Source organism: Pantherophis guttatus, chromosome 2, assembly GCF_059756535.1.
Source record: "Pantherophis guttatus breed Tessera chromosome 2, ASM5975653v1, whole genome shotgun sequence".
NCBI lineage: Eukaryota > Metazoa > Chordata > Lepidosauria > Squamata > Colubridae > Pantherophis > Pantherophis guttatus.
In genome coordinates this window covers 222,699,815-222,727,489 of record NC_142064.1, presented here as the reverse complement: position 1 = coordinate 222,727,489, position 27,675 = coordinate 222,699,815, and the positions used below count along the sequence as shown (strand labels likewise).

Here is a 27,675-nt window from a genome sequence, read left to right as displayed (position 1 = left end):
AAATGGTCTCTCATCCTTTACATTATTTAGATAAATTTCTCTGACTCTTCCTACTTTTCTCTGGAATTAGACATTGTAGGGCAAATTTGGAATATTGCTCAAGTCATATCTTGTTAATATGATAGATATTATTTTTAAAGTTCAAATTTAAATTTTTCAGGACATCCATGAGTAGATTTTCAGTCAACCCTGAAAAAAAACTAGTTTTGTTTGCAGAGTATATAATCCATTCAACATCAAACTTGTCCATTCAGCAATAAATAAACTATAAGGTTCTTAATTTATGATTCTATAGCTAGTAGAAAATTTATAAAGTCCTTACACTTTGATGGATATCAGGCTGGAGAAGCTGGATTAAAACTTTGTTGAATGTATATTATTAGCATAATGGATGATCTTATATCACCATCCTAATCTATTTTTGCTAAAACCAAGAAGAACTGAAATCTAGTAGTATATACCACATTTTATCACAATTCTGATAATTAGCTATGCAAATTATAAGAATGTTAAACATTGTTTATTCTTTCATTATATGGCACAACATTTATGTATAAAATCTAGTCCGAATAGAATAAAGCACAGTATCAGCCTTTACAAAATCAAAATCAACCACAGTAATAGATGCCCACTCATAGAACAATTTAGGCTGTTTTACTGAAACAAATGACTTTTAGAAACGTGAAGCAATATGAAAATGAGCAATTTCCTTAAATATCCCCTTTTCTAAATATCAATACAAAAATGACATGATTTGAAATAAAGGATGCTTCAGTATTTTCTCATTCTGGTTTTCTACTCTAGATTACCTGCCAGTTTCTTGTGAAATTCATATTCCTGATACTTTTTCACCCTAGCACTTCTTCAAATCAGGCTGCCTACAAATGATATTAACAATTTGAAAATGAAGGCAAGTTTGATATAAATCAACCAAATCAACTAGACCTGTGTGTTGTGAATATCTTTTCAATACCATTTGGGCAAGAGATAAAATGTGTTTATTTTCATATTCTTGAGAGTAGCTGCGTTGGTGGCATAAAATCCATGTTTTTATTTTATATGTAAGGGTTTAGAAAGGTCATAAAATATAACAATTGCCCCAGTTGTAAAGGCTCTGGCTAATCACATAATGAATCTGACATGGTGACCAGAACAGGCGCTAGAGCCAACTACTTTAGTGTTATTAGGCACCTTGGTATAAAAGGGATGTTCTTTTGAAGTAACCTGGCAAACATGAAGAAATAACCAATTCAGTATTTCACAGAAACATTCTTGTGGTTATAAACCTACACACATAGCTTTCATTTCTAATTAGAGAAAGAACTGATGCCAACGTTCTAATATTTCTCCCAATGTCCAGAGCTGTAGAAAGAGACCTCTAATTCTCCCTTCAGCCTTGGGGGTCTGAAACAGGCAGCCAGAAAATGAGCTTAGCCAACAGAACCCATGACGATATCCACGGGAAGTTCTTCTTTACTCCGAGCTGTGACTTGCATTGTCACAATTTCTGTGAGGACAAGGCGAGAACGGACCAAGAGGTCATGACCACCTCGAAATACACCTGTAGCAGATCAAAGAGAGTAATACTTTTATCAGCATGTATGGCTGGAACTATATTTCCACTCTTGAAGGAATTAAAGTAAATTGCCAAACTAAATGCTCTTTTTAAAAAGGAGATAATTAACCTCCTATATCCATGATGGCGAACCTATGGCACGTGTGCCAGAGGTGGCATGCAGAGCTCTCTTTGTGGGCATGCGCGCCATTGCCAGTTGCTCTTCTGGCTTCCAGGGTGTGCATTGCCAGAATCCCAAAGACCAGTTGGCTGGCGCGCGCATGCGCACCAGCCAGCTGGTCTTCGGATTTCCATTGCTCCGTCGCCCATGCGCGGGTTCCAGTTTGGGCACTCGGTGCCAAAAAGGTTCACCATCACTGTCCTATATTATCATTAAGAATATTTAGAACACTGACGGTGTTTTGGTCAATGGCCAATTCATCTTACAACTGAATTGTAACTTAGATCACTTTGTGATGATTTATCTCTTCGGCTTTTCCTAAATGGGATTATAATGAAGAAGGGGGAAACCACCTTGCAGAATTTGGGACAACTTTGAACTCCACCCAAGGATCCCCTTCACTATTTTCATGAATCAAATAATGGGAGTAGATTCATAGAAATACTACTGATATCATGTATTGATAGAGATCTCATTCCACTGGGATCTCCGGCACTAGCATATTTCCTACAAATATCCACATATATTAGAATAATAAAGCTTGAAGAAAAGTTATGATACTGCTTCCTCATCTGTAGGACTATTATCATGAAATATCTCTCCTAATAGTAAAAGTGTGTGCTAAATTGATATCGAAGTAGACTAGATAACTGTATAGTTCACTGAGAAAAAGGACTGAATTTACATCAAGCTAATATGAAAACTTCTTTTCAGGCACTTAGAATGGACTAACAAACCAATTAGAGGAGTCAGTTTGCTTTAAAGGCACCAGGCTAGAAACTGGGAGACCGTGAGTTCTGGTCCTGGCATAGACACAAAGCCAGGTGGGTGACTTAGTGACTCTTGCTCAGCCTTGGGAAGAAAGAAATGGCAACCCACTTCTGAAATCTTGCCAAGAAAGCTGCAGGAATTTGTCCAGCAGTCACCAGGTGTCAACACTGATTCAGGCATCCAAAACCAAAAAGATCCGATTAAGATCAGCAGATAGGACACAGAAAAACTCACCTGCCAGGTACAAAGTATGAGAGTTCTTGTTATCCGGGACTTTATCTGACCGCTCACATGGTTGCATTCCCAGGAATTTCACAATATTGCCCACTGCCTCTGTGGAAATAAAAATATTGCTGACATACAGTAACTAGATTATTAGGTTTCCTATTCCCAGAGAAAGTAGATGTCATTTTCTCCAAGAAACAAAAGGTAAGGTACAGAGACCACGTGACTTCACTTGTGGCCAGTTCAATAACTCATACGCTCTGAGTCCTGGGAAAGAGTGAAAGTTCAGTGAGAGGTCTTGCAGGTTGGGGTCTCACCATCTTCAGTTGTGTTAATTTGGTGGAATTAGCAAGTATTTTAAACATCAATTTGTATGAACATGAAAATCAAAGATTCAATTTTCTCCCCTGTCAAAAACAGTCATTTATCCGTTTCAAAGGATTAGGGTGGAACTTTTCAAGCAGTCAATAATTACTATAATTTTTTAAACAGTCTATTACTGAGATCTCCACAGTGGTTCCTAGAAGTGCTGGTTCTAAAATAATTACTTTTGACTTACTTTTGTAATCATATTAACAGACAAGGGAATTCTGAGCTATCATTGTAGATTTTTTTCATCTTGCCACTAGTAAATCTTTTCAGACTGAATGGCATGTATCAGAATTCAAAGATTTCCACTTAAAACGGAATAGGAATGTTTAGTTAATGTTATCCCAAAATACATTTCCCTGTGATCATGCCTGATTGAGAAGGCTTCCCAATATTTACCGGAAACCATGTAACTATTCAGTTTACAATATTAACTTTTTTAAAGGCACAGGAATCAAGAGCAGTGCACTAATGTTTTTTGTTTACGTACCTTCCAGTGTTTTAACAGTAGACAATGTGAAAGTCTCTTCTTTTTCAAATTCATCACCAACTTCTTCCCAGGCTGCTCCAAAATTTGGCTTCAAAACTCTTTGGATGTGATCTGCTACTGTTACTTCCAGATCTTCTAGCTAATAAAGACATTTGACAGTAAATTACCCTTGAGCTTCTCAGTGAGCTCTTTAGAAAACTGACCAGATTTTAAAGCAACAATAATTATTTGAAAACATCTATCCTTTGCTGCAATACTGATAAAGGGTGGTAAAACAGTGCTGCCTGCAGAAGCAACAAGAATCATGTTGAAAAGAGCAGCACTGCAATGCGAGCCATGCCCATATTCTACAGATACCATTACGCATATGCCCCAAAAGTACAACTTTGCTTTTGTCATTTTGATGAAAGTAGTAAAAACCCACAGGTTTACAATCTGTGGGTTTTACAATCCTGTAATCCCTTCATTTGGGGTAGAGTTGGGGTGACTGGATGGAGCTGAGTGTTTACTGGCCAGATGCCCTTCCTGATGCCATGTGGAGTTCACAGCAGATATTTTTTGTTTGCGCCCTAAGAGAGAAATACCTGCTACTAGCTAGGATTGAACTCTCAACCTTCTGAGTGGGAGGCGAATGTCTTCACCACTAGGCCACTAGGCCACTCGAGTACATTGCAGAAACCTTGTAATTATAATAGACTGATCAGGAAAAGGACAATTGTTGCAGTACTGTACTGCAGGCTACTTCTGCTGACTGCCGGCTGACTGCAATTTGGCAGTTCGAATCTCACCAGGCTCAAGGTTGACTCAGCCTTCCATCCTTCCGAGGTCAGTAAAAATGAGGACCCAGATTGTTGGGGGCAATATGCTGACTCTGTAAACCGCTTTAAAAGTGTAAAGCACTGTGAAGCGGTATATAAGTCTAAGTGCTATTGCTATTGTGGATCCAGGCCTTCCCATCTTCTTTTCAAAATAGGCTAACTGATAAGTGTTGCTTTTCCACTGACATTTCAGATTGATGAGAGTTCCTTATCACCATTAAGGTTAAACCAATACACTTGACAGGCACTTTGACTCTGGAAAGCTCCAATCAGCTTACATAAAGCTGGATTTTTCTTAAGTCGTCTATTTTAATTCATCGTGGCTTTGCAAGAACCTGCAGAGTCCTGTGCTTCCATATGCTGGCTGGGAGCAAACCAATACCTGTATTTCCAATTTAAGAGTTCACAGTGGCAATTCCACCGTACCTAAAACAAACAATAAATCAATAAGCCTCCAACACAGGAATAAATCTAGTGATCGTCATTGCTCTACACTCAGCTTGTAAGTGACATTTTCTGGAAAATATAGAATGATGTATTCTTATCTCGGAGACAGAAAGAGAGAGAAAAAGAAAAACATTAGTTGAACGTGTAGTTTAAGTGACAAGGAATTTCGTTTCTAAAGTATTCTGCTCAAACTCTTATGTGCAAAGACAATTGGAACAAGCCATATTATTTATGGCTATCTTAGAGCACATGACCCTGAGGGAGACATAAGGACCTTCAAGATTATGTCTGCAAAACCAGCTGGCTACTAACCAAGTCTGTCAGGCAGAGCTCCAGCAGGAAGCTCCAGCTCTGACTCAGAGCCATCTGGACATGCTGAGATTTATCCACTTATAAGCTCAGAGTCTTCATTAAGTTCATTCTTTGGCCCAGATAAAACCAACTGGTGTATGAGGTGGAACTATTTCCTGGTGTAAATAATGAAATCATTTATCAGATCATGTTACGGGGCTCCATTGATGAAATAAAATATTTTATCCAGTGGCTCACACTTCACAGTATGGTGACACCAAGCTGGGTATCACCTTACTTGATGACTGTGGAAAGAGTCCATATAGCCTGCAGATACTGAAGTTCTGTCTTACCACATATTCATCCTCATAACCCTCTTCCTCAGTGTCACCAGTGTTTGGATCGCAATCTTTCACAGTGAACTTCATCATGCAGCTGAAAGTGCAAGCCACTGTAAAGAGGACAAAGCAGGTGTCACACCATTGTGAACTCTAGAAATAACTGTTCTTCCTTGCTTACCACCAAGGCCAGGGGTGTCAAACTTAAGGCCCAGGGGCCGGATCCAGCCCACGGGGTACTTAGATCTGGCCACGGGGCTGCCCTGGAAACAGCGTAGGACCGGCCCACGGTGCTTCTGCCAGAGAAAACGGGCTCTCAAGCTCTGTTTTCGGCTGCCACGGCCTCCGGCAACCTTCTGCCAGTGAAAATGGAACTCCGTTTTCACTGGCGGACGGTGGCAGTTGAAAACAGAGCTCGGGAGCCCATTTTCCCTGGCAGAGCGCTCAGGCCACCACAGGCACCCCCGACACAAGTGACGTCGAGCTGGCTACGCCCACTCTGGCCACGCCCCCCCTCCCAGGTCAAACATAACCCTGATGTTTGACACCCCTGACCTAGGCCTATTTTGTTCCCATTGATTTAAAAAAAAAAAACCAACACATCGTGCAGTGATCTTTGCTTGTAAAATCTATGTTTTCTATGGACACATACTGATCAAATTACCATCTCTTTTTGAGTTTATTGAAAGGTGTCTAAAAAATTGAACAATCTCATTTAGAGTGAGTTTTCTTTTTTAAAAGATTAACCCTTGGTTTTTGAAATGAGTTTTTAAAAATGCAACATTAATTTTGGACCTCTAGAAATGGACCTAGCTACATATCACGTATTAAGTAGGGGCAGGTAAATTAAGGAAACAGATAAAATATTGTTACCTGCCGTGGGATCCTCTTCAGGCAAAGCAATCAATGTGTAACAAGTACCAGGCTGATTGTAGAGCAAGCTTTTGGCAGGTATATAAGCAATGACCTCATATCCCTCCGTTGGCTCCATCTGCACTGTGACATTTTCCAGAATCTGATCATTCAGCGTATTTGTGCAGTCAAACTATCAGAAAAAGTGAAAGCACATTAGAGCATAAAACAAGATTTCTGACAGGAAACCGAGGGTTAATTTTTTTAAAAAAGGAAGCAATGTTTGCCTGCAGTACTGTACAAGTAGTCCTCAACTTACAACAGTTCACTTAGTGACCATTCAAAGTTACAAGGGCATTGAAAAAAGTGACTTATGACTGTTTTTCACACCTACGACCATTACAGTATCCCCATAGTCATGTGATCAAAATTCAGACTCTTGGCAATTGACTCATATTTATGACGGTTGCAGTGTCCTGGGGTTATGTGATCACCTTTGACGACCTTCTGACAAGCAAAGTCAATGGGGAAGCCAGATTCACTTAACAACCGTGTCGCTAATTTAACAATGGCAGGGATTCGCTTAATAAATGTGGCAAGAAAGTTTGTTAGATGGGGCAAAATTCACTTAACAAGTGTCTCACTTGGCAACATAAATTTTGAGATCAATTGTGGTCGTAAATCGAGGACTACCTGTATATAGTCTGTGCAACTTCCAAAATGATCTTTTAAGGCATTAAATATATTCATCTGAAAATCCTCAGTTTACAACATCTTTCTAGAAGGCAGTTTCCAGGAGAAGATGCAAATCTTCAGTATAACTAATAATTGTAAGTGTTCAATCTGCGGTATATTCATTTCTAAGTGAACAAGTGTTCCAGTGAAGTTTAATAGTATTTTCAGAATGACGTCTTCTTGGCCTAGCATACTTATTACAATCAATATAATTTCAGCCTCTCTATATTTATTAGCTGAACTGAAGAAGGGCACATTTCTTTAGGTATATCTGCATTTGAATAATGCTAAAACTTTCAGTCGCTTTAGTAGAAACACTGCAGTGGAAGAAATTCCACTTATTAAAGCCTCTGGGTATCACAAAGCTATAAAAAGAACTTCTGCTTGTCAACTGGTTTAATCCTCTAGTCACAGTTTTAACCTATCAAGCTAAAGAAGATCTTCAGACTCTAGAAAGCGTAATGCTAAAGAGTTAATATGATCTGAGAAGTCATAGAATATTGTATAATCCATTTGCTTCAGGACAGCAATGAAGATTGATAGCCTTTGTTTTCATTTTTAATTAACTTGACTCCCTTTTGTTAAAATCTGGGTTTAACAATCCTGGACATGCTGCATTTAAAGGTAAACAGGACCTGAGGAAATAAATCAGAGTTTAAAATATTATTGGTTTTTCCTAAACTCTACTCTTTCCTTGGATGATTCAAGTAACCACATTTAGATGAAAACAAAACAGAATTATTTTCAATCTTTCTTTTAGAGTTGCATTGGAGAATTACTGTGAGCCTCAGTTTTATTCCTATAACAATAGCTGGTTGTGCAACGTTACAATCAGGTAATACAAAAGAATACAAAAGTGCAATAAAATGCACAAAGTGTAGCTAAAGAAATAATTAATTTATTGATATTGTACCAAAAGCTATTCAGTATGATATATGTACCTACAGTATATTCCAGCATATCAGTGAGATTAACTGTGCAAATGCTTTTTTCAACACCACCTACCTGGAACACCATGTGATTGGAGAATGTGTGCTTTGTACAATAGATCACATATTCTGTTTCTAATTCTGTTAGTGCCTCTGGCTCAGGAGAGGACTTGAACAGTGGGCCAAGACCCTGGAACTCTGGAATAGCAGCCAATTGCTCTAAAAGAGAGCAAAAAAACATACACAGGTTTTTGTTTAATGTCATGACTATATTTCTATAGAGATCAATGTAAAAGGAGAAAGTTTTCAGATTACATCTGGTAGGTTCAATGTAGAAAGACTTTTCCCTATGAATAAACAGTAACTTAAAAAAAAAAACAAAACAGGATTCCCAGGAAAGTATATTGAGGAACTGTCTCCAAATCTGAGCTGGTTTTTCTAAGTTAATTCTTTCTGGGCTAATGTCATTACTGCATTATATATTCTTGAGGTAATACTTTGTGTTACTCTGAATATAGTTATTAAAAACTGAAGGTCTAGATTTGACTCTGATTCAAAGTAAGAAAACAATTAGAAAGAAATTGGAGCAGTTATTAAAAAAAAACTTTTAAGATCTAAAAGGACTTTGTTGACTGGGATTTTTTTGTTTGAGGTTATTTGAATTTTCTTGTTTGAGTTATTCCTGACTTATGGCAACTATCTGGACAGCTCCCTTTTTCAAAAGTGGTTTGCCCTTGCCTTCTTTCTAAAGTGAGAGAGAATGATTGTCCCAGAGTCACTCAGTTGGCTTCATTCTTAAGGCAGGACTAGAATTCAAAATTTCTCAGTTTCTAGTCTGGTGTCTTAATCAAACTAGTTTTCCTATTGTTGGAAATTAGTAATATGGGGAAAAAACCCTCCCACCCCAACCCCCGCTATGGACTGAAATCTATATTAAATATAGAAGTTCTTAACCAAAAGTAAAGGTGGAAAATCCTCATTTTAGAAACTTTTGTAAAGGAAGTAAGATTCCAGAAATCAAAATGTTGAAGGTAGAACAAAACAATATCTTGCATTATATTTCGTTTTATACAACCACCAGTGGAAACAAACCTTGGAATATATCTTGTCGGGTTGTTGCTATTTTCTCTAACTGCTTCACTGCAGAGGTGGGAGTATTTTCTGTGGAAGGGAAAGAAAAACACAACAATAATATAAAAATGGAGAAAACAGGACTGAAAGGTATGCTGTGGTAATTCAAAAGGGATGCAAATCCTCCCGCAACAAAGCGTTTGTTTTTGCAAGCCGCTGAGGAGCAAGAGGAATGGGAGATAATTGGAACTGCCAGTAGGTCTGTAACAATAATAATGCAATACATTGTGGTAAAATGTAAATCGGTTGGCAATGGAAGGGGAAATGAAGTACTCTCAAATACGTCCAATAAAATGAAAGACAAACAGTTCATAACATCATAGATGTTACTGCCAAAATTTCCCCTCAAATCAAACCCAAAACATTTTGATCAGTGGTGAAATGTAAAATTTGTTACTACCAGTTCTGTGGGCGTGGCTTGGTGGGGGGGGAAATGTGACTGGGTGGGCGTGGCCAACTTTTTTTTTTTACTTTTAAAAGCATTTTTTCTACAATGTAAAAAAATGTTTAAAAAATGCTTTTAAAAGGCTCTGACGATTCCAGCTGAGTTGCCTGATCGTCAGAGGCTTTTGTTGTTTAAAAGAAAAAAAAGCCTCTGACAATCAGGCAACTCAGCTGGGATCGTCAGAGCCTTTTAAAAGCATTTTTTTACAATCTCTTCAGGGGAAGTGGTTATAGAAAAAATGCTTTTAAAAGGCTCTGACGATCCCAGCTGAGTGCATGATCATCAGAGGCTTTTTTTTAAACTTTTAAAAGCATTTTTTCAGCCGAACAAAAAAATGCTTTTAAAAGTAAAAAAAAAAAAAGCCTCTGATGATCGCGGGGCTCAGCTGGGCATGGGGGGGTGGGAAGGGATTTTTGCTACCAGTTCTCCGAACCGCCCGCCGTCATCACTACCGGATCAGGCGATCCGGTCCGAACTGGGAGCATTTCACCCCTGATTTTGATAAGGATTAAAAAGCTGGATTCTATGCTACACCAGGAAAATGGCTTTCCTTTCTAAAATGAGAGCCGTGGTGGCGCAGTGGTTAGAATGCAGTACTGCAGGCTAACTCACTGCTCGCTTCAGGAGTTCGATTCTGAGTGGCTCAAGGTTGACTCAGCCTTCCATCCTTCCGAGGTCAGTAAAATGAGGACCCAGATTGTTGGGGGCAAGATGTGGACTCTATAAAACTGCTTAGAGGGGGCTGTAAAGGGGGCACTGTAAAGCAGTAAATAAGTCTAAGTGTTATTGCTATTGCTTTCTCTTACCTGCTCTTTGTTCAATGATGGGGGCAGTTGCCAAGGGAACGGACTTGAGGTCAAAGGGTTTTTCAGAGGGGTCCAGAGTATATTGATGCAGAGCCCTCTCTAGGCCAGGGATAGATACTGTCAATCCTGGAAAAGAGAAGTGTTGAGCCCTTGCAAAATGCAAGAAACTAGACAGGTCTTTGCCAACTTCTAAATCAGAGGACAGGCAACTCTATTCTTCTGTAATTCCATATGGTTCCTTCTACTGAAAGAGTTTGGGTTTTTACCAGTTGAAATGCCCTCCCCCCTCAGCTTCATTTCTTGTGTCTATTTCCAAATGTAGTGACATCTATTTGTTTAGCCTAATAAATGTATGTGTTTCAAGCATATCCTCAAAAGATTACTTCTGGAAACCTCTAATCCCTAGAGGAGAAGCAACATCTGGTATACATCTGTTTCCATTTAAGGCTCAAACACAGGGGACAAGGGAGCTCTGCCATGCATCAAAATAGAATCTGCTCAGATGGCAAATGTTACTAGCAAAGAGGAGCAGAGCTGGAAATTAGGGTGCCCGCCTCCTTTGCTCTTCATGCCGTGTTAGCCATGTCTGTTCACCCACAGGCCTTCAAAAAGAACCATCAATGTCATCAATCAAAGGAAGACTTCCAGCCAGCAGGCATTTGAATTCTGAATGTTGCTCTAAACCAAAATGGATCAGCTACTGAGAAATAATGGGGAATAGGAAATCATGCATTCACTCTTCCCTTTTGTTCCTTTTCAAGAAGAAATTGATGGCTGTGTCTTAAACATAAAGAATTGAGGTCGCTCAACAGTGGGGATGAGACACATACATAGATTATGAAGTGAAGGCATTCGCCCTGCTCAATGACCCCCTCAGCATACAGACCAACAAAGACATCAGAGATGAGAACAATGGTCACACAAGTGAATGCTTATCTCAGCCAACTCAAACAAAACAACTGTATAATGGAGAAGGAATGGTGGAAAATAAGAGGAACAGACACTGCCCCAGTGAGATTTTGTGGACTCCCCAAAATAGGAGTCCCCCTCAGACCTATTGCAGTGCTACAACCCTCCCTACAACCTGGCTAAATGGCTGTCACAACACCTGAGCTTCCTGACCCAACTCTCAAACAGAACGGAGATGGGCATAAAGAATTGACTTTAAGGAGAAACAGCCTTTTCCCTGCTAGTGACTAATAATATCTTCTGCTGTCTCTCAGACATCACTGGAGCTGGAGGGAGAGGAGGAAGACTGGGTTTGTTCCCTTGGGTGGTTGGAATTGTTATTCCATCAAAATCCTTGATTAGTCAGTCAGAGTTGTTTGGAGTTGGGTGGCCTGGAAATTTAATTAAATAAATAACCAAATCAACAGAGATGATTTAAGGCTTGCCCTCATCGCTGACATAATAATGTTGGGATGATGAGAAGATACTATTACTTACTATGCAATTTGAAAAGTATTCAAGGCAATAAATAAAAAGAAAGTCATGAGTAAATTTTTTTGCATCATTCCAGGGTTTGGATAGAGGAAAAATACAATTTACCGATGTATTTTCTTAAGAAATAAGATATTATGTTTAAATGTTGTATATGTTGTGTATTGTTTTATTTTGTATTTGTGTTTTTTTTCTCTGTGTGTATGTTTTTAATTCAATAAAAAAAAATTTAAAAAAAAGTTTTACAAAATGTAAATGCCAAAATGTCGCCATTTACAAATTTTTACTCTGAGATCAATGTTGTAAACTTGAGGGCATTTAACAATTTTCAACATTTACTTGTTTTATCATGTGTGAAGGTCCATCAATATGAGTGGCTTAATTTTTTTTTAAAAAAAGCAATGAATAATGAATTTAGAATACCGTTCAGAATGTAGCCAGCATTGAGAGCCTTTTGCTTCTGCTCCAATACGCTTAAGTAGAAAGTAGCCCTGTCTCTGACTTCATTGTCATCATCCATCACACACCTGAAGTTTTTAAAAAAGAGACGGTTCTGCTCAATTGGAGGAATGTATATTTCCTTAGACCCCCCATCTAGAACATTAAATCAGTGTAACCAATCAGGAAACATAACATGACATATTACAACAACAGGATAAAAATGTGTGCAAATAATTTTGTTTTCTTACATAAAAGTGGGACAAGATACTTTGTACCTGCAGTGGAAGGAAGCTAGGGGCTAGCAAGCCCCAGCTGATTCCCCCCCTCTAGAGGTGGCCTGATCTCCCTTTGGTGGATGAGTGACTAGAGATGCTGCGGCTGCCATAACTTTGAAATTGGGTCATAAGCAGCATCTGGGGAGTCTGTGGTAACTTTGAACAGTCGCTAAGTGACTGGTTATAAGTCGAGGACTTATAGACTTGCATTAACATATTTTAGAAATTATGATCAGATCCCAATCACTGGGCATGTATGACAATAGGAAAATGGATCAAAAATATGCACAATGTGCCCCAGTGATATAGAAACTAATCATCTTAGAGCAGGGATGTCAAACTCAAAGCCTGGGGACTGGATCTGGCCCGCGGGGTGCTTAGATCTGGCCCACGGGGTTGCCCTAGAAACAGCAAAGGACTGGCCCGTGATGCCTCTGCCAGCAACAACAGGCCTCTGAGCTCCAACTTTGGCTGCGCTGGCCCCCTGCAACTCTCTGCCAGCAAAAATGGAGCTCAGGAGGGCTGCGTGTGGCCCTCCCGAACTCCGTTTTTGTTGGCAGAGGGTTGCAGGAGGCCAGCGCAGCCAAAAACGGAGCTCTCGGGAGCCCATTTTTGCTGGCAGAGCTCTTGGGCCCCCACAGGCACCCCTGACATGAGTGATGTAGAGCTCGCCACACCCATCCTGGCCACACCCACCCTGTCCCCCCCAAGGTCAAACACAACCCTGATGTGGCCCTCAATGAAATCGAGTTTGACAACCCTGTCTTAGAGTCTTATTGTTGCTTCAGTACAGACTCAATTTTCACTAACTCTACATTTTTACATGGCATCTTTATGTTTTCCAAATTTGCTATGTGGCCAAGCTGCTGTGCCCAAAGCTTACCTTTTCAGTAACACTAGGATGCTTGGTAGCATTTCCTCATTCTGAGCCCCAAATTTAGCCAGAGCACTCACTGCACCTGCAAACAAGTGAAAAAAGGTAGAAGGAGTGATTAATTGGAAAAGACAAGGAAGATATTTATATCATTATTTATACATGATATGTATATCATTATATACAAATAGCTAAATATCATTTATTTAACTATTTGTATATAATTTACTGCACCAAATATGGTTAGGAAAACATTATTAAAACAGTTCCAAGGTTAAATGGATTTGAGTACTTATCTAAAGCTAACAGGTAGAATTCTTTAAAGTATTTGAATATGTCCTAGTATCTGATCCCCATTTAGCTCAATTAGCAATTCTCCCAACTCATTCAACTCTTTTCTACATGTGGATGAAATTCAGAAGAAATTAAGTAAAATGTGCTTATTTCAAAATATTGTCTATAATCTGGTGATAAAAGAGTTCAATTGCTACAACAAATCCAAAGGAGAAAAGCTGTGCCTCAATTTGCTTTGCAAGCAGATGGTCTAATATCCAATTTTCAGGATCTCCCAAGCGTGACTGTAAAAAATCCTTGCTTGGGCACACCAGAAAACTGCCAACAGTTAGGAATGATGATGGTGATGGAGAAAACAGGTAGACTAATAACCTACTTAAGTTTCCAACATTCTTACAGCATGTTTTTTTCTAGTGCACATACCCGCCCTGACTTCTTCATGTTCCAAGACAACTCTGTTGTAAATGAAACGAATATATTTTGAAGGATTGTTGGTCTTTGGCCCTTCCTGGCCCAGCAAGTGGAGAATTCGGGTGGCCAGGACAGTGAATTCACAATCCTCAATAAACTCGCATAGGTGAGAGAGGCCGGTTTCCTTGCTTTCAGCATTTTCTTCTATGATACTGATGATACATTCAACAATGGCTCGTTTGTAATCAAAGCCACCCTAAATAGTAAGGAAAATGGATCAGAATGACAGATTAGGCTTTCCTTCCACACATGCTAGTTCATTATTTTATAAAGAAGACACGTCTAGGCAAGCCCAAACTAAAAACTGTATGAACTCATGTTTTTTCATATGACTTGATCTTATGGTAAAAGGGTACTGCAAGAATTACATAGAAGACATCTGATCAAACTACCCAAGATATTGTAGATCAATTTGTATTTCTGTCCTTGGAAGAATTTACGTTTCTGTCCTACTTTTCTAGAAAGATCTCCACTTATGTGAACTCTTTTGTCTGCAAATGAATGGTGAAAAGTAAAAAATCTAACTATGCTGTGTAGTTCCATAAAACTGGCCTGTTAGCACACACAATTAAAGTTCCTACCAAATATTGGTTGCTAATTTTTAATTCAGGTTTAATCATTGTATTTTTCTTTGAACAATCTTTGTCCATTTCTTACTCCACTCTGTTTCGTGTCTTTGTAAATAGGCACTGACTTATTCTCTTTCTACAGCCTGGGGAACTGGCCTTCAGCACATAGAGGTATGCTTATCCGTTTCTTAGGAAATGAAAGGAAATTTCTGGAAATGGAGCTAACACTTCTACTATAGACACAATCCCATATGCCTAAACATTTGTGTGTTCAGGCTGAGATCATCAATTATTACTTATCAGAGGATCACCGGCAGCCTATCTCCCTGTGAAATATATAGTGGTACAGAGTTGGTCTAGCCACCTATCTGACTCTACAGTATTGGAGGTGCAGATACCTTGATTTGTCAAAGTCACCAAGAACATTGACTGAAGGAGAGTACGTCCTGTTTTTGCTATAACCTTTTGAAATTGAAAACTGCTCTGTGATAAGTTCTCTTTAAATTTCAAAGTAAGCAAATAAGGAAGGATAGCTCTTGTTTTTCTGCAAAGAGTCAAGAATAATGACAATATGTCAAGCAGCCAAGCTTACCTCCTCACGAAGCATTGTGAAGAGGAAACTCATAAGGACCGCATGCTTGCGTGGATATTTTTGACAGAGGGCACTGATAGCCTGAACCACCACAACCTAGATGAAATCGGGGAATTAAATAAGAACCATGAACAACTAGAATTGTCCCCATCAGCCATTCCATCCCACAAAATGAAACACGATGAAGGCCTAACACAAATAATTTTCCATGCCTTGAACTCATCCGAGATTTCAGACATGAATGAAGAGATCTGCTTCATGAGACGGTCAATGCTACTCTCACTGCCAGTTTTCAGTAGAGTTGTGATGGCCAAGGTAGCAATGCTGCGATTGGAGTCGGTCACGAGATTCTCCAAGTCAAGGTTACAGGCAGTCACAGCAGACGGGTGCTTCATGGCAACCTAATAAAGGGAAAACAAAGTAGAATTCACCTCATGCAAATCAGGTGACCTCAACAGCATTGATATACAATTAAATGTACATAAATTTAATGTGTATCTGGAGAGAATGAGACAGATACATCTATTAAGCCTGGAATGTGTCTAGCCATGTCCTCCTCATTCCCCCACCCCTTTGCTTGCTTCTGGTTCATTCAGTCTTCATTCCTTCAATTCTATTCTTTTTAGACCACAATTTCCACTAATCCAAATTCTTCTCTTTTTAGTAAAATTACTGTTTACTCACCAGGATCTTCAATCTACATCTACATCTACATCTACATCTACATCTACATCTACATATCTCTCTCTCTCTCTCTCTCTCTCTCTCTCTCTCTCTCTCTCTCTCTCTCTCTCTCTCTCTCTCTCTCTCTCTCTCTCTCTCTCTCTCTCTCTCTCTCTCTCTCTCTCTTTTAATGCAGAAGTCATTCTGCCTTTATTTGGAAAAATAAGATTTGCTAAGTATCCAAAAAGATAGCAAAGTATAAGAAAGTTAAGCTTCCCTCATGAAGAGAATTTCATAGGTAAACACAAAGCAAGGATTGATCTCCTGATCTACCTACACTGCCACAAGGATAGAAATTGGGCCTCACATGAGGAACTTAGAATACCCAGCAGCCGGAGTGGAGATGCTTGGATTCCAAACTTGAGTCTTCAGAAAGCAATCGCTAAGGCTATGCTCTAGATTTCAGGTTCAATTTCTTTGATCCATCTTACCTTGTTGAGGGTTCGGACGGCTGCATACCGAAGAGCTGCTTTGGGTGAACTACAGAACAACTGCAACACTAGGAAAGGTAACATTTATAAAACGTTAATCACACCATTTTATGAAAGGATGATTCAGATCCATTATTAGCAGCCTCATTACATAAAATACCAGGGAAATGGGAAAATTATGCAGAAAAGACCAGTTTATATCATTCAAAAAGACCCCAAAGAAAGCATAAATTTACATTTTACTTTAATAATTTATAAACTATCCACTGGGGATTACAAGTAGTATCTGCTTCAGTTCCTTATTTGTTTCCCTCATTAAGCTTCTTTCCTCTTTTGAAAAACTGGTTTTTTTTTTACTATATTACAAGATGAAGCCCTTTCACTGAGACCATTAGACAGAGATAAGTATATTGTGCACACACACACATATACATACACATGCATATATATACATATATATATATTCTTCAATAGAGCAACAATGAGTTGCTCTATAAGTTGTCACTATATTGATACTACTCTGCAATACAGTCCAACATCTAAACATGAAGCAACATGGCTGAAAGTGTTAATAACTTTACAGAAACACAGCAACAAAGTTCATTTTGCAGCCAGTAAAACTTCACTTAGAGTTAATAAACCAAACCAATGCATGTCAAGTAACTCAGCAAACTTTAAGCATGAAATCATTAAAAAAAATGTCACAATTACCAGACACAGCAGGTGCTAGTTCCTTAGCTGTACATTCAGGGAGGTTAACGATGGCCGATGCTGCTTCATAGACCACCATTTCATGCTTGTTCCGTAAGCAATTTTCAATGAAATCAAACAGTGGACTATCCCGGCTAGGACAAGAAACAAAAAACACAAGAAAAAGAAATATTAAATTCAGACATCCATTATCACCCACTTCATTTAAACACTGATGACTGGTTCTTTTTTCTGTGATCAAAGTTCAGTTTAAAAGTATTGGGTTAAAATTGCTGATCAGATAGTACAAACACCAGCATTCTTTAAATTTAAACAGACAATTGCAGATTATAAAATATTACTAAATCGTCAATAATTCATCCTGCTCAATCTTGTCTTGTGAGAATAGCAAGTTTAAGAAAATTAACAGATCGCTAATATCTCTGTTGATATGTCTATAATATTTTATAGACATATCAACAGAGATGGCAGATTATGCAATTGTGGTTTTACTGGAGGCCAAAAACTACAATATGGTACAGAATAAGTGTTTGGACATGTATTGGGGTCTGGTTTGGATATGTGTTAGTGAGGACATGTGGTGGTTGGTGAGGACATGTATTGGACTAGAACTCATGATTTCCCAGTTTCTAGCCTGGTGCCTTTAATCACTTACACTGAACTGGCTCTATAGACCAGGGGTGTAAAACTGGCTTCCCACGGGCTGCATGCGTCATACGTAGGCCATACCCATCCCAGCTCCATGAAGGGAAAAAACATCGCAAAACATCACGACGGCAACGTGATGCCATGAGTTTGACACCCATGCTATAGACCTACTGTACATACATACATACATATTTTGAAGACAGAAAAATGTCCTTTTCTTACCCTCCAGCTTCTTCTTCAAGCAGTTTACTGGCGACTCGAATCATCATGCAATAGGCAAAAGGTGACTTCAGCCCATGACGCATGAACTTGTTTAGCATCTTGTTGACAGCCAAGCGATCATTCTTACGAATGTGATACAGCAAGCCAAGAGCATGATACTGGAACAAGGTAGCAAAGGAAGATAATCTGTCAACTTTATTTCTATATTTGTACACATAAATTCATCAGACCACACAGCATTATACATTCCGGATTAGCTTTAAAACTCTTACTTGGACCATGATATTGTCACTAGATGCTGCCTCCTGAGCTTCATTCACCCAACGTTTTACTATATCAAAGCTCGTCTTTAGAAGGTGCTGTAAAGGAAGAAAGCCAGAGAACATATCAAAAAGTTGCTTCAAATGTAAAACAGAAACATTGCAATTGGCACAGAATGGTTCCAAAAAGATTAGAAGTTTTATGGCCAGGAGTTGCATTATATCATTTTTCTATCCTCTCTTTCTCTCTCATTCGTGATCTAAATTACAGTTTGTGCCTTTAAAATAATTTAGCAAAAACAAACACACAGCTTTGCTTTTTCCAAACAGACAACTTGCTCCAACAATTAAGAATGGCTGTGCACCATTCTACTACTCACAGAATTGAGAAAGAACTATTCATCTGTCAATTCTTTCTTTGCCTGGGCCAGGTGAGGTTTTCCGTCATAATTTTGCACTTTTTAAAAAAGTGTCCTGTTGGACAATGAGCACTTAAAATTTCTCGCCTATTTCATAAATTCTGCAAGCACTTACGTACCAAAGATGACACCAAGGCAGAGCTGGACACACTGGGAACCTTGTCGACGATCGCCTGCTTCATGTAGCGCTCAATAGATTGCAGCATGGTGGTCTGCAGGGAAGCCAGAGCAATAGAGGCTGGTTGGAAAGGACATAGAAGAACATCTGCCAAGACTTCCAAGAATAGACAAAGACCATAGTGATCTTTGTGATTTGTGATCATAGTGAAGAACAAAACAAGGAAGAACAAAACAAAGGAAGATGCAGGTAATGATGGGAAGGTGTAAAAAAAATGACAAGGATTGCAGAAGATGCAAAAGTGTCATACGTACGTCTGTAATTTGACAGAGTGCTCGCACAGCAGGGCCTCTATAGTTGTCATCCTTTCCTGTCATATCTTTTGTTAAGCTGAACAAAAACGGAATAGAGATGTTAGTATTATGTATTTATTATATCAGGTGTTAGACTCCAAGAATTGGCTTCCCTGAGCATCTCAATTGGAGCATGTCTTTCAACACAGAGATGTTGTGTATATCACACAGACATACACAATGCATATTATCAATGTAGTATTTCAATGTATAAACACTGAGAGAGTGAGCTCAGATTCACCCATTGCACTAAATCATTAACCCTGCTTCATAGATCCCAATAGTTGGGTGTGCAGCACATGCTAAGACAAGTGAAACAACCCACACATGTATGTAACACACATACACATTCAAGAGTTATTGTTGACTAACATTGGTAGGCATCCCTTTAATATTTTGAATGTGGTTAATGTATTATTAACCTTACTTCCTTATAATTATTATTAATTATAAAACATATAATTAAAAAGCAAAAACATTTGAGAAGAGATGAGAGAGAAGGAGAGCAACACATATCAATCCGTATCTTGCTGTATATGTGTTTGGATCACTCAAATCAATTAAGTGGTGAGGGTTTTTTATATAAGCATTTCAATAGCCTTTTAAAGCTACCATTTATTTTTACTAGCTAATGACTCATTTCATTATCTCTTTTTAGTACTGCTGCTCCTCCCCCACAGCTTACATGATTGAAATGTTATACAGTTTGATTGATTCAAGAAGGAAATTACCTGCTTGTTACTATAATGACATCTTCTGAAAGGCTAGACATCTCTTTGATGGTCAGGTAACACATTCTGCGGAGAGTTGGCTAACACAGAGAACAAACCACAGACTTAGAATGTACAAATATTGACAGGATATATACAGTGGCCAATATTGCAGGAAAAGATGAGGTCCCTATAGATCTTGCATCTGGATGACACAAATCAAAACTGAGAAGCTAACATAGGATATAAATAAATAGGAAATATTTTGTCAAGACACACACGGTACGTGCAAATGGAGCCTGGCATCAAGCCATCGTGAGAGCGAGATGCCAAAGTTGTCATCCCAACAGTGAAATCAATCTCTAGCGAGCTCAGCAAACTACCAAGGCCACCCATTCAGAGGCCCAGCAGAACTCTGACTAGACTAGAGGCAGCCAGCTACCGAAGCCAGAGGGGGCAACATCAGTCCCTTTTGAAGGAATTGTAACTAAAAGATCATGCAAGGGGGAAAGAAAGGGGATGGGTTATCTCCAAAGGAAAACTGGGATTCAATAGCACAAAATGTTCAAATTGGAAAATAAAGTATGTATAGAAAGGATATCTAAAAACTAAAAACAGAACTAAAAACGTAGGCTTATGGAAAGAAGTATAAGAACAATAGGCATACAGCAATAAGGAAAAACTATTGTTAATAGGTATAAGTTAACTGTGAGATAGGAGTAAAGCATCACCCATAAAAAGTACAGACACTGTTGATGTACTAGAATAAGTTTCAAATATACTTACAAGTTAGTTTTCCAAGAAAGTGCTTAATTAGTATTTAAGTAATAAACTGATCATACTTGGGATCAAAAGCTTATCCTGTACATCTGTGTAATCTTATCCCCAGAAAAACCCATGACAATGGAGCTTCCAAACAAAGTCCCTACACCCTCTTTCCAGCCTAAGTAAATGCCAAAATGCATAATGGAAGACTTACATCATTGGACTGGAACAGTTTGGTCATTGCAAAGAACGATTCGGTGGCTTCCATCACGCCAAGATGCTCTCCCTAGAATGGAAGGAAAACCTCACATTGGCTAGTATTTGTGCCAGTAGGTGGGGAAGACTTAGCCAAGAGACGCTCACGACTAGAGTTAACCCAGCTGAGAGGCAACGTTAGTGAGAGCCAATGATCCCACCACAATGAGTCACCTTTCATGTTACCTCAGACCATGCAGGAGCTCTTTGATGCAACTGCTAGCTCCTTTATTATTGAAAAAATAACTGAAGGAATTCTAGCAATTTAGCTTTAATGTTGGCAAGCAGACCAGGATTGTTTAATCCGTATAATAAAGCCCTTGTAAATAAAATCTCCCCTTTACCTGGTTTATGAGATACAAAATCTTTGTGAGGATATGAGCGCATTTCCGAGGATTTATAGGTGTCTCGTTGAATACTCGTGCCTAGGACAGAGAAATGTAAACATAAGAATTTTGGGACATATTCAGAGGCTTTCGCCTTAGAAGAAAAGACAGGCATTATTTGGGAACTTACTTCTTGCAGCACAGCACTTTTTTCCAAGTGTTGGAATGGATTGGAACCTCCCCCTGCAATGTAAGATAGTCAATTTAATTAATGATCAAGGTTTTCACATGGCCAAAATTAAATTCAATTGGGAATGTCCAGGTTTGTTTTTTTGTTTTGTTTTTGTTTTGTTTTTATTGGATTTATATACCGCCCTACTCCCGAAGGACTCAGGGCGGTGAACAGCCACAGAATAAAACACATAAATACAAAAATTTAAAACAGAATAAAAACGAATTAAATAATTTGGCTGAGACAAATTTAAAATACCCAATAATTTAAAAACAAATTAAAATTTACATTTAAAAGGGGAAAAGATTTAGGCCAGGTTCATTTGCCCCTTAATAAAAATTAACATTCCTGAAATAAACTTAATAACAAAAGTTGGAGTGATTAAAAGAAGAAATGCAGTCATTCTAAGCAATTATTCACCTTTTCAAGTGCAAATGAAAGTGAAATGTCACAAAATATTAGCTTAGCCTTGCAATTACCAGTAAGTGGGACCAATTGTGATTAAAGGACAAGTATCATTCTGTATTTCTCATATGCAATGCAAAAAATACGTAAGAAAGGAACAATGCAACTCGCAAACATAATGATCTTTTATTATTAAAAGGATATTCAATGCTACAATGAGAAATTAAAAGCTAGGGAGGCACATTCTTTACTACCATATAAGAAGCACACAGCTTCCAGTCAGTTGCAACTGCTGCTTTAATTGGTCACTTCTTTAGCATCTTGATACACCGCTCATGTTTCTCGATATGGGGAAGCTGGGTTATAAAACAAGGATTCTGAGAATGGAGTATGTGCATTTGAGGATGGAAAAGTAGGGAAAGGAAAAAGAATTAAGATACAGAGAAGCTTTACATGACAGGGACAAGGTTGGTTTTAAAAAAGCCATAAAATTGTGCTGGAATGGAACCAAGAGTTATCTAGCTCAGCATTGCATTCTACAAAAGTCCTGGAGATCTCATAAGAAGCCATCAACATGATGATACCATCCTGCAGATACCGCATAACTTTGGTCACTAAATGAATGGCTGTAAATCAAGGATTACCTGTATACTCTCTCTAAGATCAGGGGCTACAAGAGCATGTAGTCCCTGATTTTGGAGGTAGCATACAGGTAATCCTTGATTTACAATCATTCATTTAATGACCAAAGTTACAATAGCACCAAAAAAAGTGACTTCGAACTATTTTTCATACTTATGATCTTGTAGCCTCTCCAGGATCATATGATTCAATTTGGATGCTTAGTAACTGGCATGTATTTATGATGCTTGCAGTGTCCCAGGTTCATGAGATCACCTTTTGTGATGTTCTGACACGCAAAGTCAATGAGGGATACCAGATTCACTTGACAACTGGGTTATTACAACAATTTCAACAATTCACAAAATTCACTGAACAACTGTGCTGCTTACCAACATAAATTTTGGGCTCAATTGTGGTCATAAATTGAGAATTATCTATATAGTAGCAATTATAAACAGCAGCTATTAAAAACATTCTTCTCCGTGTTATTTCTTTTATAATTGTCCAAATAGATGCCCATCACTTTCATGATAAACAAATTATCTGATTTAACAAAAGTCTGTGTTAATAGTTCTTTTTTCTTATTGTGATATTCCTTCCATTCATTATGACTTAAATTTTAATTATTATGAAAAAGTAACACTTCTGTTATATTCCCTGACTTTCCTTCTACCCCCACAGCTGAAGATCCTCAAATATTTTAACCTTTAGGTACTGTTCTATCATCTTAACCAGGTAAATTTCCATCTCTGTGCCTATTCAAGTTATAATATCATTTTCTGATGTACTGAGCAGATTATAGTAATTTCATCTTCAGCTCCTTAATTTTGATCTCCACTGTGATGTTTGTATCTTTCTTCAAAGTTATATGGTAAAGTCAATTATTGGATGGAACTAACCCAACATCAATCCTTTTTATTATGATTATGATTGATTGTACAGTCAGGCAGTTGTTTAGCCTGGATTTGGCATTTTATCCACTTATCGAGTCCCCCTCCCCAGGACCTGGGATAGACAATGTTGTTGTTTGATGGTGTTAAAAGTATTGTCATAGGATGTAAGCTGTTGTGAGTAAAACTGCCTTTTATAACCGATTGATGGTGATTTTTGTCAATGCCAATGGTGTTCAAATAGTCTCCAGATGTTTTGGGATTGTACCCAGGGCATCTATTTCTATAGGTACTATCTTTGCTTTCCTTTGAAGTTGTTCTACTTCAATTTTTATGTCTTTTTTTTAATTCTCCAGTTCTTTCTCTTCTATTCTACTGTCTCCAGGTACAGTCGTGACCATTATCCAGACTTTTTTGTCTTTCTTATTGACAATTGTTAAGATTGGGATGTTATGTGGCAAGTCTTGTCTGCTTGAATTCTAAAGAATTATCCCAGAGCACTTTTGCTTTTTCATTTTCTATTACTATGTCTATGTAATCCAACTAGTTCTTGCTTGCAGGCAAATGGTATTTCTTGCCGATATTTCAATGCACCATTGTTGCTCCTTTTTAATCAGTCTGTGCAGTCTTCAATTATTATATCACACCTTTTTTAAATATGATTCAAGACAGCAATCATATCTAATAGTCTTGTACATTATTTCCCCCACAACAACAATCCTGTGAATTGGGTTGAGCTGAGAGAGAGTAACCACCCAATAACTTCTAATCTCTGTTTCGGGGGGAAGAGTTTATTTATATTTTAAATTTATATGTCACCCACATCACTCTGAAAAGTGACTCTGGGAAGCTTACAGTACAATTAAATTTAAAATTTCTTTTGTTTTTAATAGCAATTTAGGAAATAAAAAGTAGATTAAATATTCCTATATTTCTGTAGAAAATTCATTCTTTTATAGGGTTACCCATAAAGTGAAAAATTGCGCTATTATAAGATCTAATTGTCAGTGTTATGTCATTTTCTCTTAGATTAAAGAAATCATGCTATGCTGTATTTAGCACAATCAAGAGACATTACAGGTAGTCCTTGATTTACGACCACAATTGAGCCCAAAATTGTTAAGTGAGAATCTGTTAAGTGAGCTTTGCCCCATTTTACTACAATTCTTGCCATAGTTGTTAAGTGAATCCCAGCAGTTGATAACTTAGTAACCTGGTTGTTAAGTGAATATGGCTTCCCCATAGATTTTGCTTGTCAGAAGGTTGCAAAAAGAGATCACAAGACCCCTGGACGCTGCAACCGTCATAAATATGAACCAGTTGCCAAGCATCTGAATTTTGATCACATGACCATGGGGATGCCGCAATGGTTGTTAACTGTGAAAAACGGTCATAAGTCACTTTTCTCAGTGCCGCCGTAACTTTGAACAGTCACTAAATGAGCTGTTGTAAATCGAGGACTACCTATATTCTGATGTAGATGTCATGAACCTAATCTCTCAGTTCAAGTCGAGGACTACCTGTAGTACTTTCTCTTAACAAGAATTGGACAAGAGTGGGTACATTCTTATTAACTGCAATTCATAATTTAGACCACACACCGCACCCCTCTGATGCAGTAACATTTCATTCATAAAATAGGTTGGTTGTATTTTCCTCCCTTCCTAGTCTAGGGCACTTTACTCATTCCCCGATATGTTGGATTGCAGCTCCTGTAATTTCAGCCGCTGGAAATCCTGCAAATATCCTGACGGCTGCTAGCTTAGCTGGAAGCCAAGGGGAGTTATAGAAAAGTCCGAAACGTTTTTTGTTTTTTTTTTGGCTACTATCCGGATTTTTGCAGCCAGGATGGGGTAGCTCTTTGCAAGCTGGGAGTAGCGAGGAGGGAGTAGCCACGCATCAAATCTGGAGGTCTATATAGACTCACCTGACTCCTCATCCTTCTTGTCAAATTTCTTTAGCATCCTGTCCGCGGAGGTGCAGAACCGGGTGAAGAAGAAGGAGCGGGAGAAGATCCCAGGTTAACCTCACCCTAGCCCAGGGGAAAGGGAAGGGAAGAAGGGAGACGCCGTGACAGACAGAACAGAAATTACGGGAAACGACAGCGCTAGGTAGACAGTCCGCATCTGCGTGGAAATCTCTACTTCCTGCACAGGCGCCACTTCCTGCCAGCAAGACAAAGTTGAGACAGCTCAGCATCTCAGTGACGCGCAGGCGCACTCGTCTGCACTCGCGGGCTGGAGAGAGCTCTAACGTAGCTGCCAGGAGAAAGGCGGAAAGGACGGGAAACAGGCGGGACGTGACGTCATGGGCCTTGCAAGCCAATGATCGAAGGCAACGCTTCAGGCCGGAAAGGAAGACTGGCAGCCCATCTCGGGCAAGGCGACAAAGGGCGGAAGTGGAGAGGCAGGGAAGGCTGTGCTTTGCACCACTCTGTGCGCTGGAAGCAAGCAGGGAAACCGCCTCCCGTTTATACTGTTTTAGATTACGTTACCGTTGCTTTTTTTTTTTTTTTGCTGGTGTAGAAGAGATGGAGGTTTCTTTCCAGACAATCTCCATCTTTCATCTTTCAATCTTTTTGAAAACCTCGATTTTTTTTTTCTTTTCTTTACTATTTTTTGGAGCTGCTGGTCTGGATGCTCATTGGAATTATTTTCCAGGAAAAATATATATATCTGCAGCGGGGAGGGGAGGGGTACCTTGATTATTGTTCTGACCCAAAATAGCCTCCCCCCGCTTTTTTTTCCCGTTTCTATTGTTACCTATTTTTGTGTTCCTGAAAAAGTTTCATTGTTTGCACAATAAACAAGATTCCAACCGTTTTACATTTCCATTACCTGGCAGGGGATGGGGAAATCTCTGGAGGTCTTTAAGAAACAGGCCGGCCAGCTCTCCAGGATGGTTTAATTCAGTGCTTTCTAAACTCGCTAACTTTAAAATGCATGGACTTCAATTCCCAGAATTCCCCAGCTAGCATGATTGATAGAAGCAGTGACAGCAAAATTTGAAAACCTACTGTGACTTTATATGAAGCAGAAAATTTGCCTGCCATTGTTTCTGTTCACCCATCCATTCAAAAGTGCCTGAAATAAGAATGTTTGCTGTATTTTTGCTGATTTAAAGATTGCAATAAAAAGTATGGCTCTGAAAATGGATGTGTCAAAGACCAAGGAGATATGATTAATATGAATGATGTAGGAATAGTACAGGGTCAGCTATATGAACACTGAAGGACCCTCTTTATTCACATTATTATAAGAAAGAAATGTGCTTGTTTAGAGATTACACTAAGTCAGCTAAATTCCATTCTTGGTAATATATATCTTCTGAGGGCCTAGTTGTCAAATGCAAGGACATCCATATGAAACAAAAGTTACTTATTATCCAAAGCAGCCATGAATCTACGCATCAGCAATCACAGAACTGAGGAAGGTTGTTTAGCTAAGATAATCTTATGAGCTAGAAAATAATGTAGGAATTTAGTAATTTAGAAAGTATCAATTATCATGTAACAAATGTACGTTAACCATATATGGAAAACTGCTGTGCTCACAAAATCCTTTGTCTTGGATATGTATAAAAGCAGTTGTATCAGAGCTCTTCTTTGTTCAGAATTGCAGATACAAATCTGATTCTGAAACTGCGCAATAAACTGTCTCTGGCTGACCAGGAATGTTGTTTGGTCTCATCATTCCATAACATTAACAATGAAATAGAATAAATGATTGCTAGTTATTCATAAAAACTCTAGGGCAAAAGGTGAATTTAGTGGCTTAGTAAAATGTTTATCAAAGATGGGGAAATGGATGGAGAGATGTTCACATGCTAGTAGAAAGGAAGTACTTGTTGGCATGCAGACTGTTGTGATGAAAGAGTACTTCTTGAAATGATAATACCCTGTTTCCCTGAAAATAAGACATCCCCTGATAATAAGTCCAATTGGGCTTTTGAGTGCATGCGCTAAAATAAGTCTCCCCCCGAAAATAAGCCCTCCCCGAAAATATTTAAACGCAGAGCTGGAAAACAGGTAAGACAGCAAGAGGAGCCCCATCTTGTTTCATGCGCCCCAAAATAATAAGATCTCCCTGAAAATAAGGCCAAGCACTTATTTTGGGGTTCAAAAAAATATAAGACAGGATCTTATTTTCGGGAAAACACAGTAGCTGTATGTAAGATGTGCTCTGCTCGTTTTGTTTTATGAAAATGAAATCCGGGTATGTCAGGACAAACAAAAGTAAGATGAA

General features: G+C 38.6%; 1 protein-coding gene across 1 annotated transcript; it reads right to left on the bottom strand.

Annotated features, from left to right (window-relative positions):
* Positions 1–501: 501 nt before the first annotated feature.
* Positions 502–25,714, bottom strand: COPG1 (coat protein complex I subunit gamma 1). The gene is made up of 24 exons (XM_034431485.3): positions 25,359–25,714; positions 21,471–21,523; positions 21,299–21,379; positions 20,914–20,985; positions 19,956–20,035; positions 19,186–19,261; positions 18,873–18,965; positions 18,347–18,433; positions 18,075–18,232; positions 17,205–17,338; positions 16,494–16,561; positions 15,552–15,740; positions 15,340–15,435; positions 14,131–14,374; positions 13,423–13,498; positions 12,247–12,350; positions 10,384–10,509; positions 9,094–9,162; positions 8,078–8,220; positions 6,359–6,530; positions 5,501–5,598; positions 3,592–3,730; positions 2,742–2,840; positions 502–1,561 (listed from the first exon to the last, which is right to left on the bottom strand). The coding sequence occupies exons 1-24, from the start codon at positions 25,393–25,395 to the stop codon at positions 1,431–1,433; spliced, it is 2,625 nt and encodes an 874-aa protein (XP_034287376.1). The 5' UTR covers positions 25,396–25,714; the 3' UTR covers positions 502–1,430.
* Between the last annotated feature and the right edge of the window lie 1,961 nt (positions 25,715–27,675).

Bases quoted from the DNA above. Each gene is read 5' to 3' on its own strand.
- COPG1 (XM_034431485.3), bottom strand. From the start codon at position 25,395: ATGCTAAAGAAATTTGACAAGAAGGATGAGGAGTCAG. The intron at 19,262-19,955 runs GTAATTTCCTTC...GTTTTTGTTCAG, and splicing joins GTCATTATAGTAACAAGCAG to CTTAACAAAAGATATGACAG. The intron at 13,499-14,130 runs GTATGTGCACTA...ACTTGTTTGCAG, and splicing joins ACATGAAGAAGTCAGGGCGG to GTGCAGTGAGTGCTCTGGCT.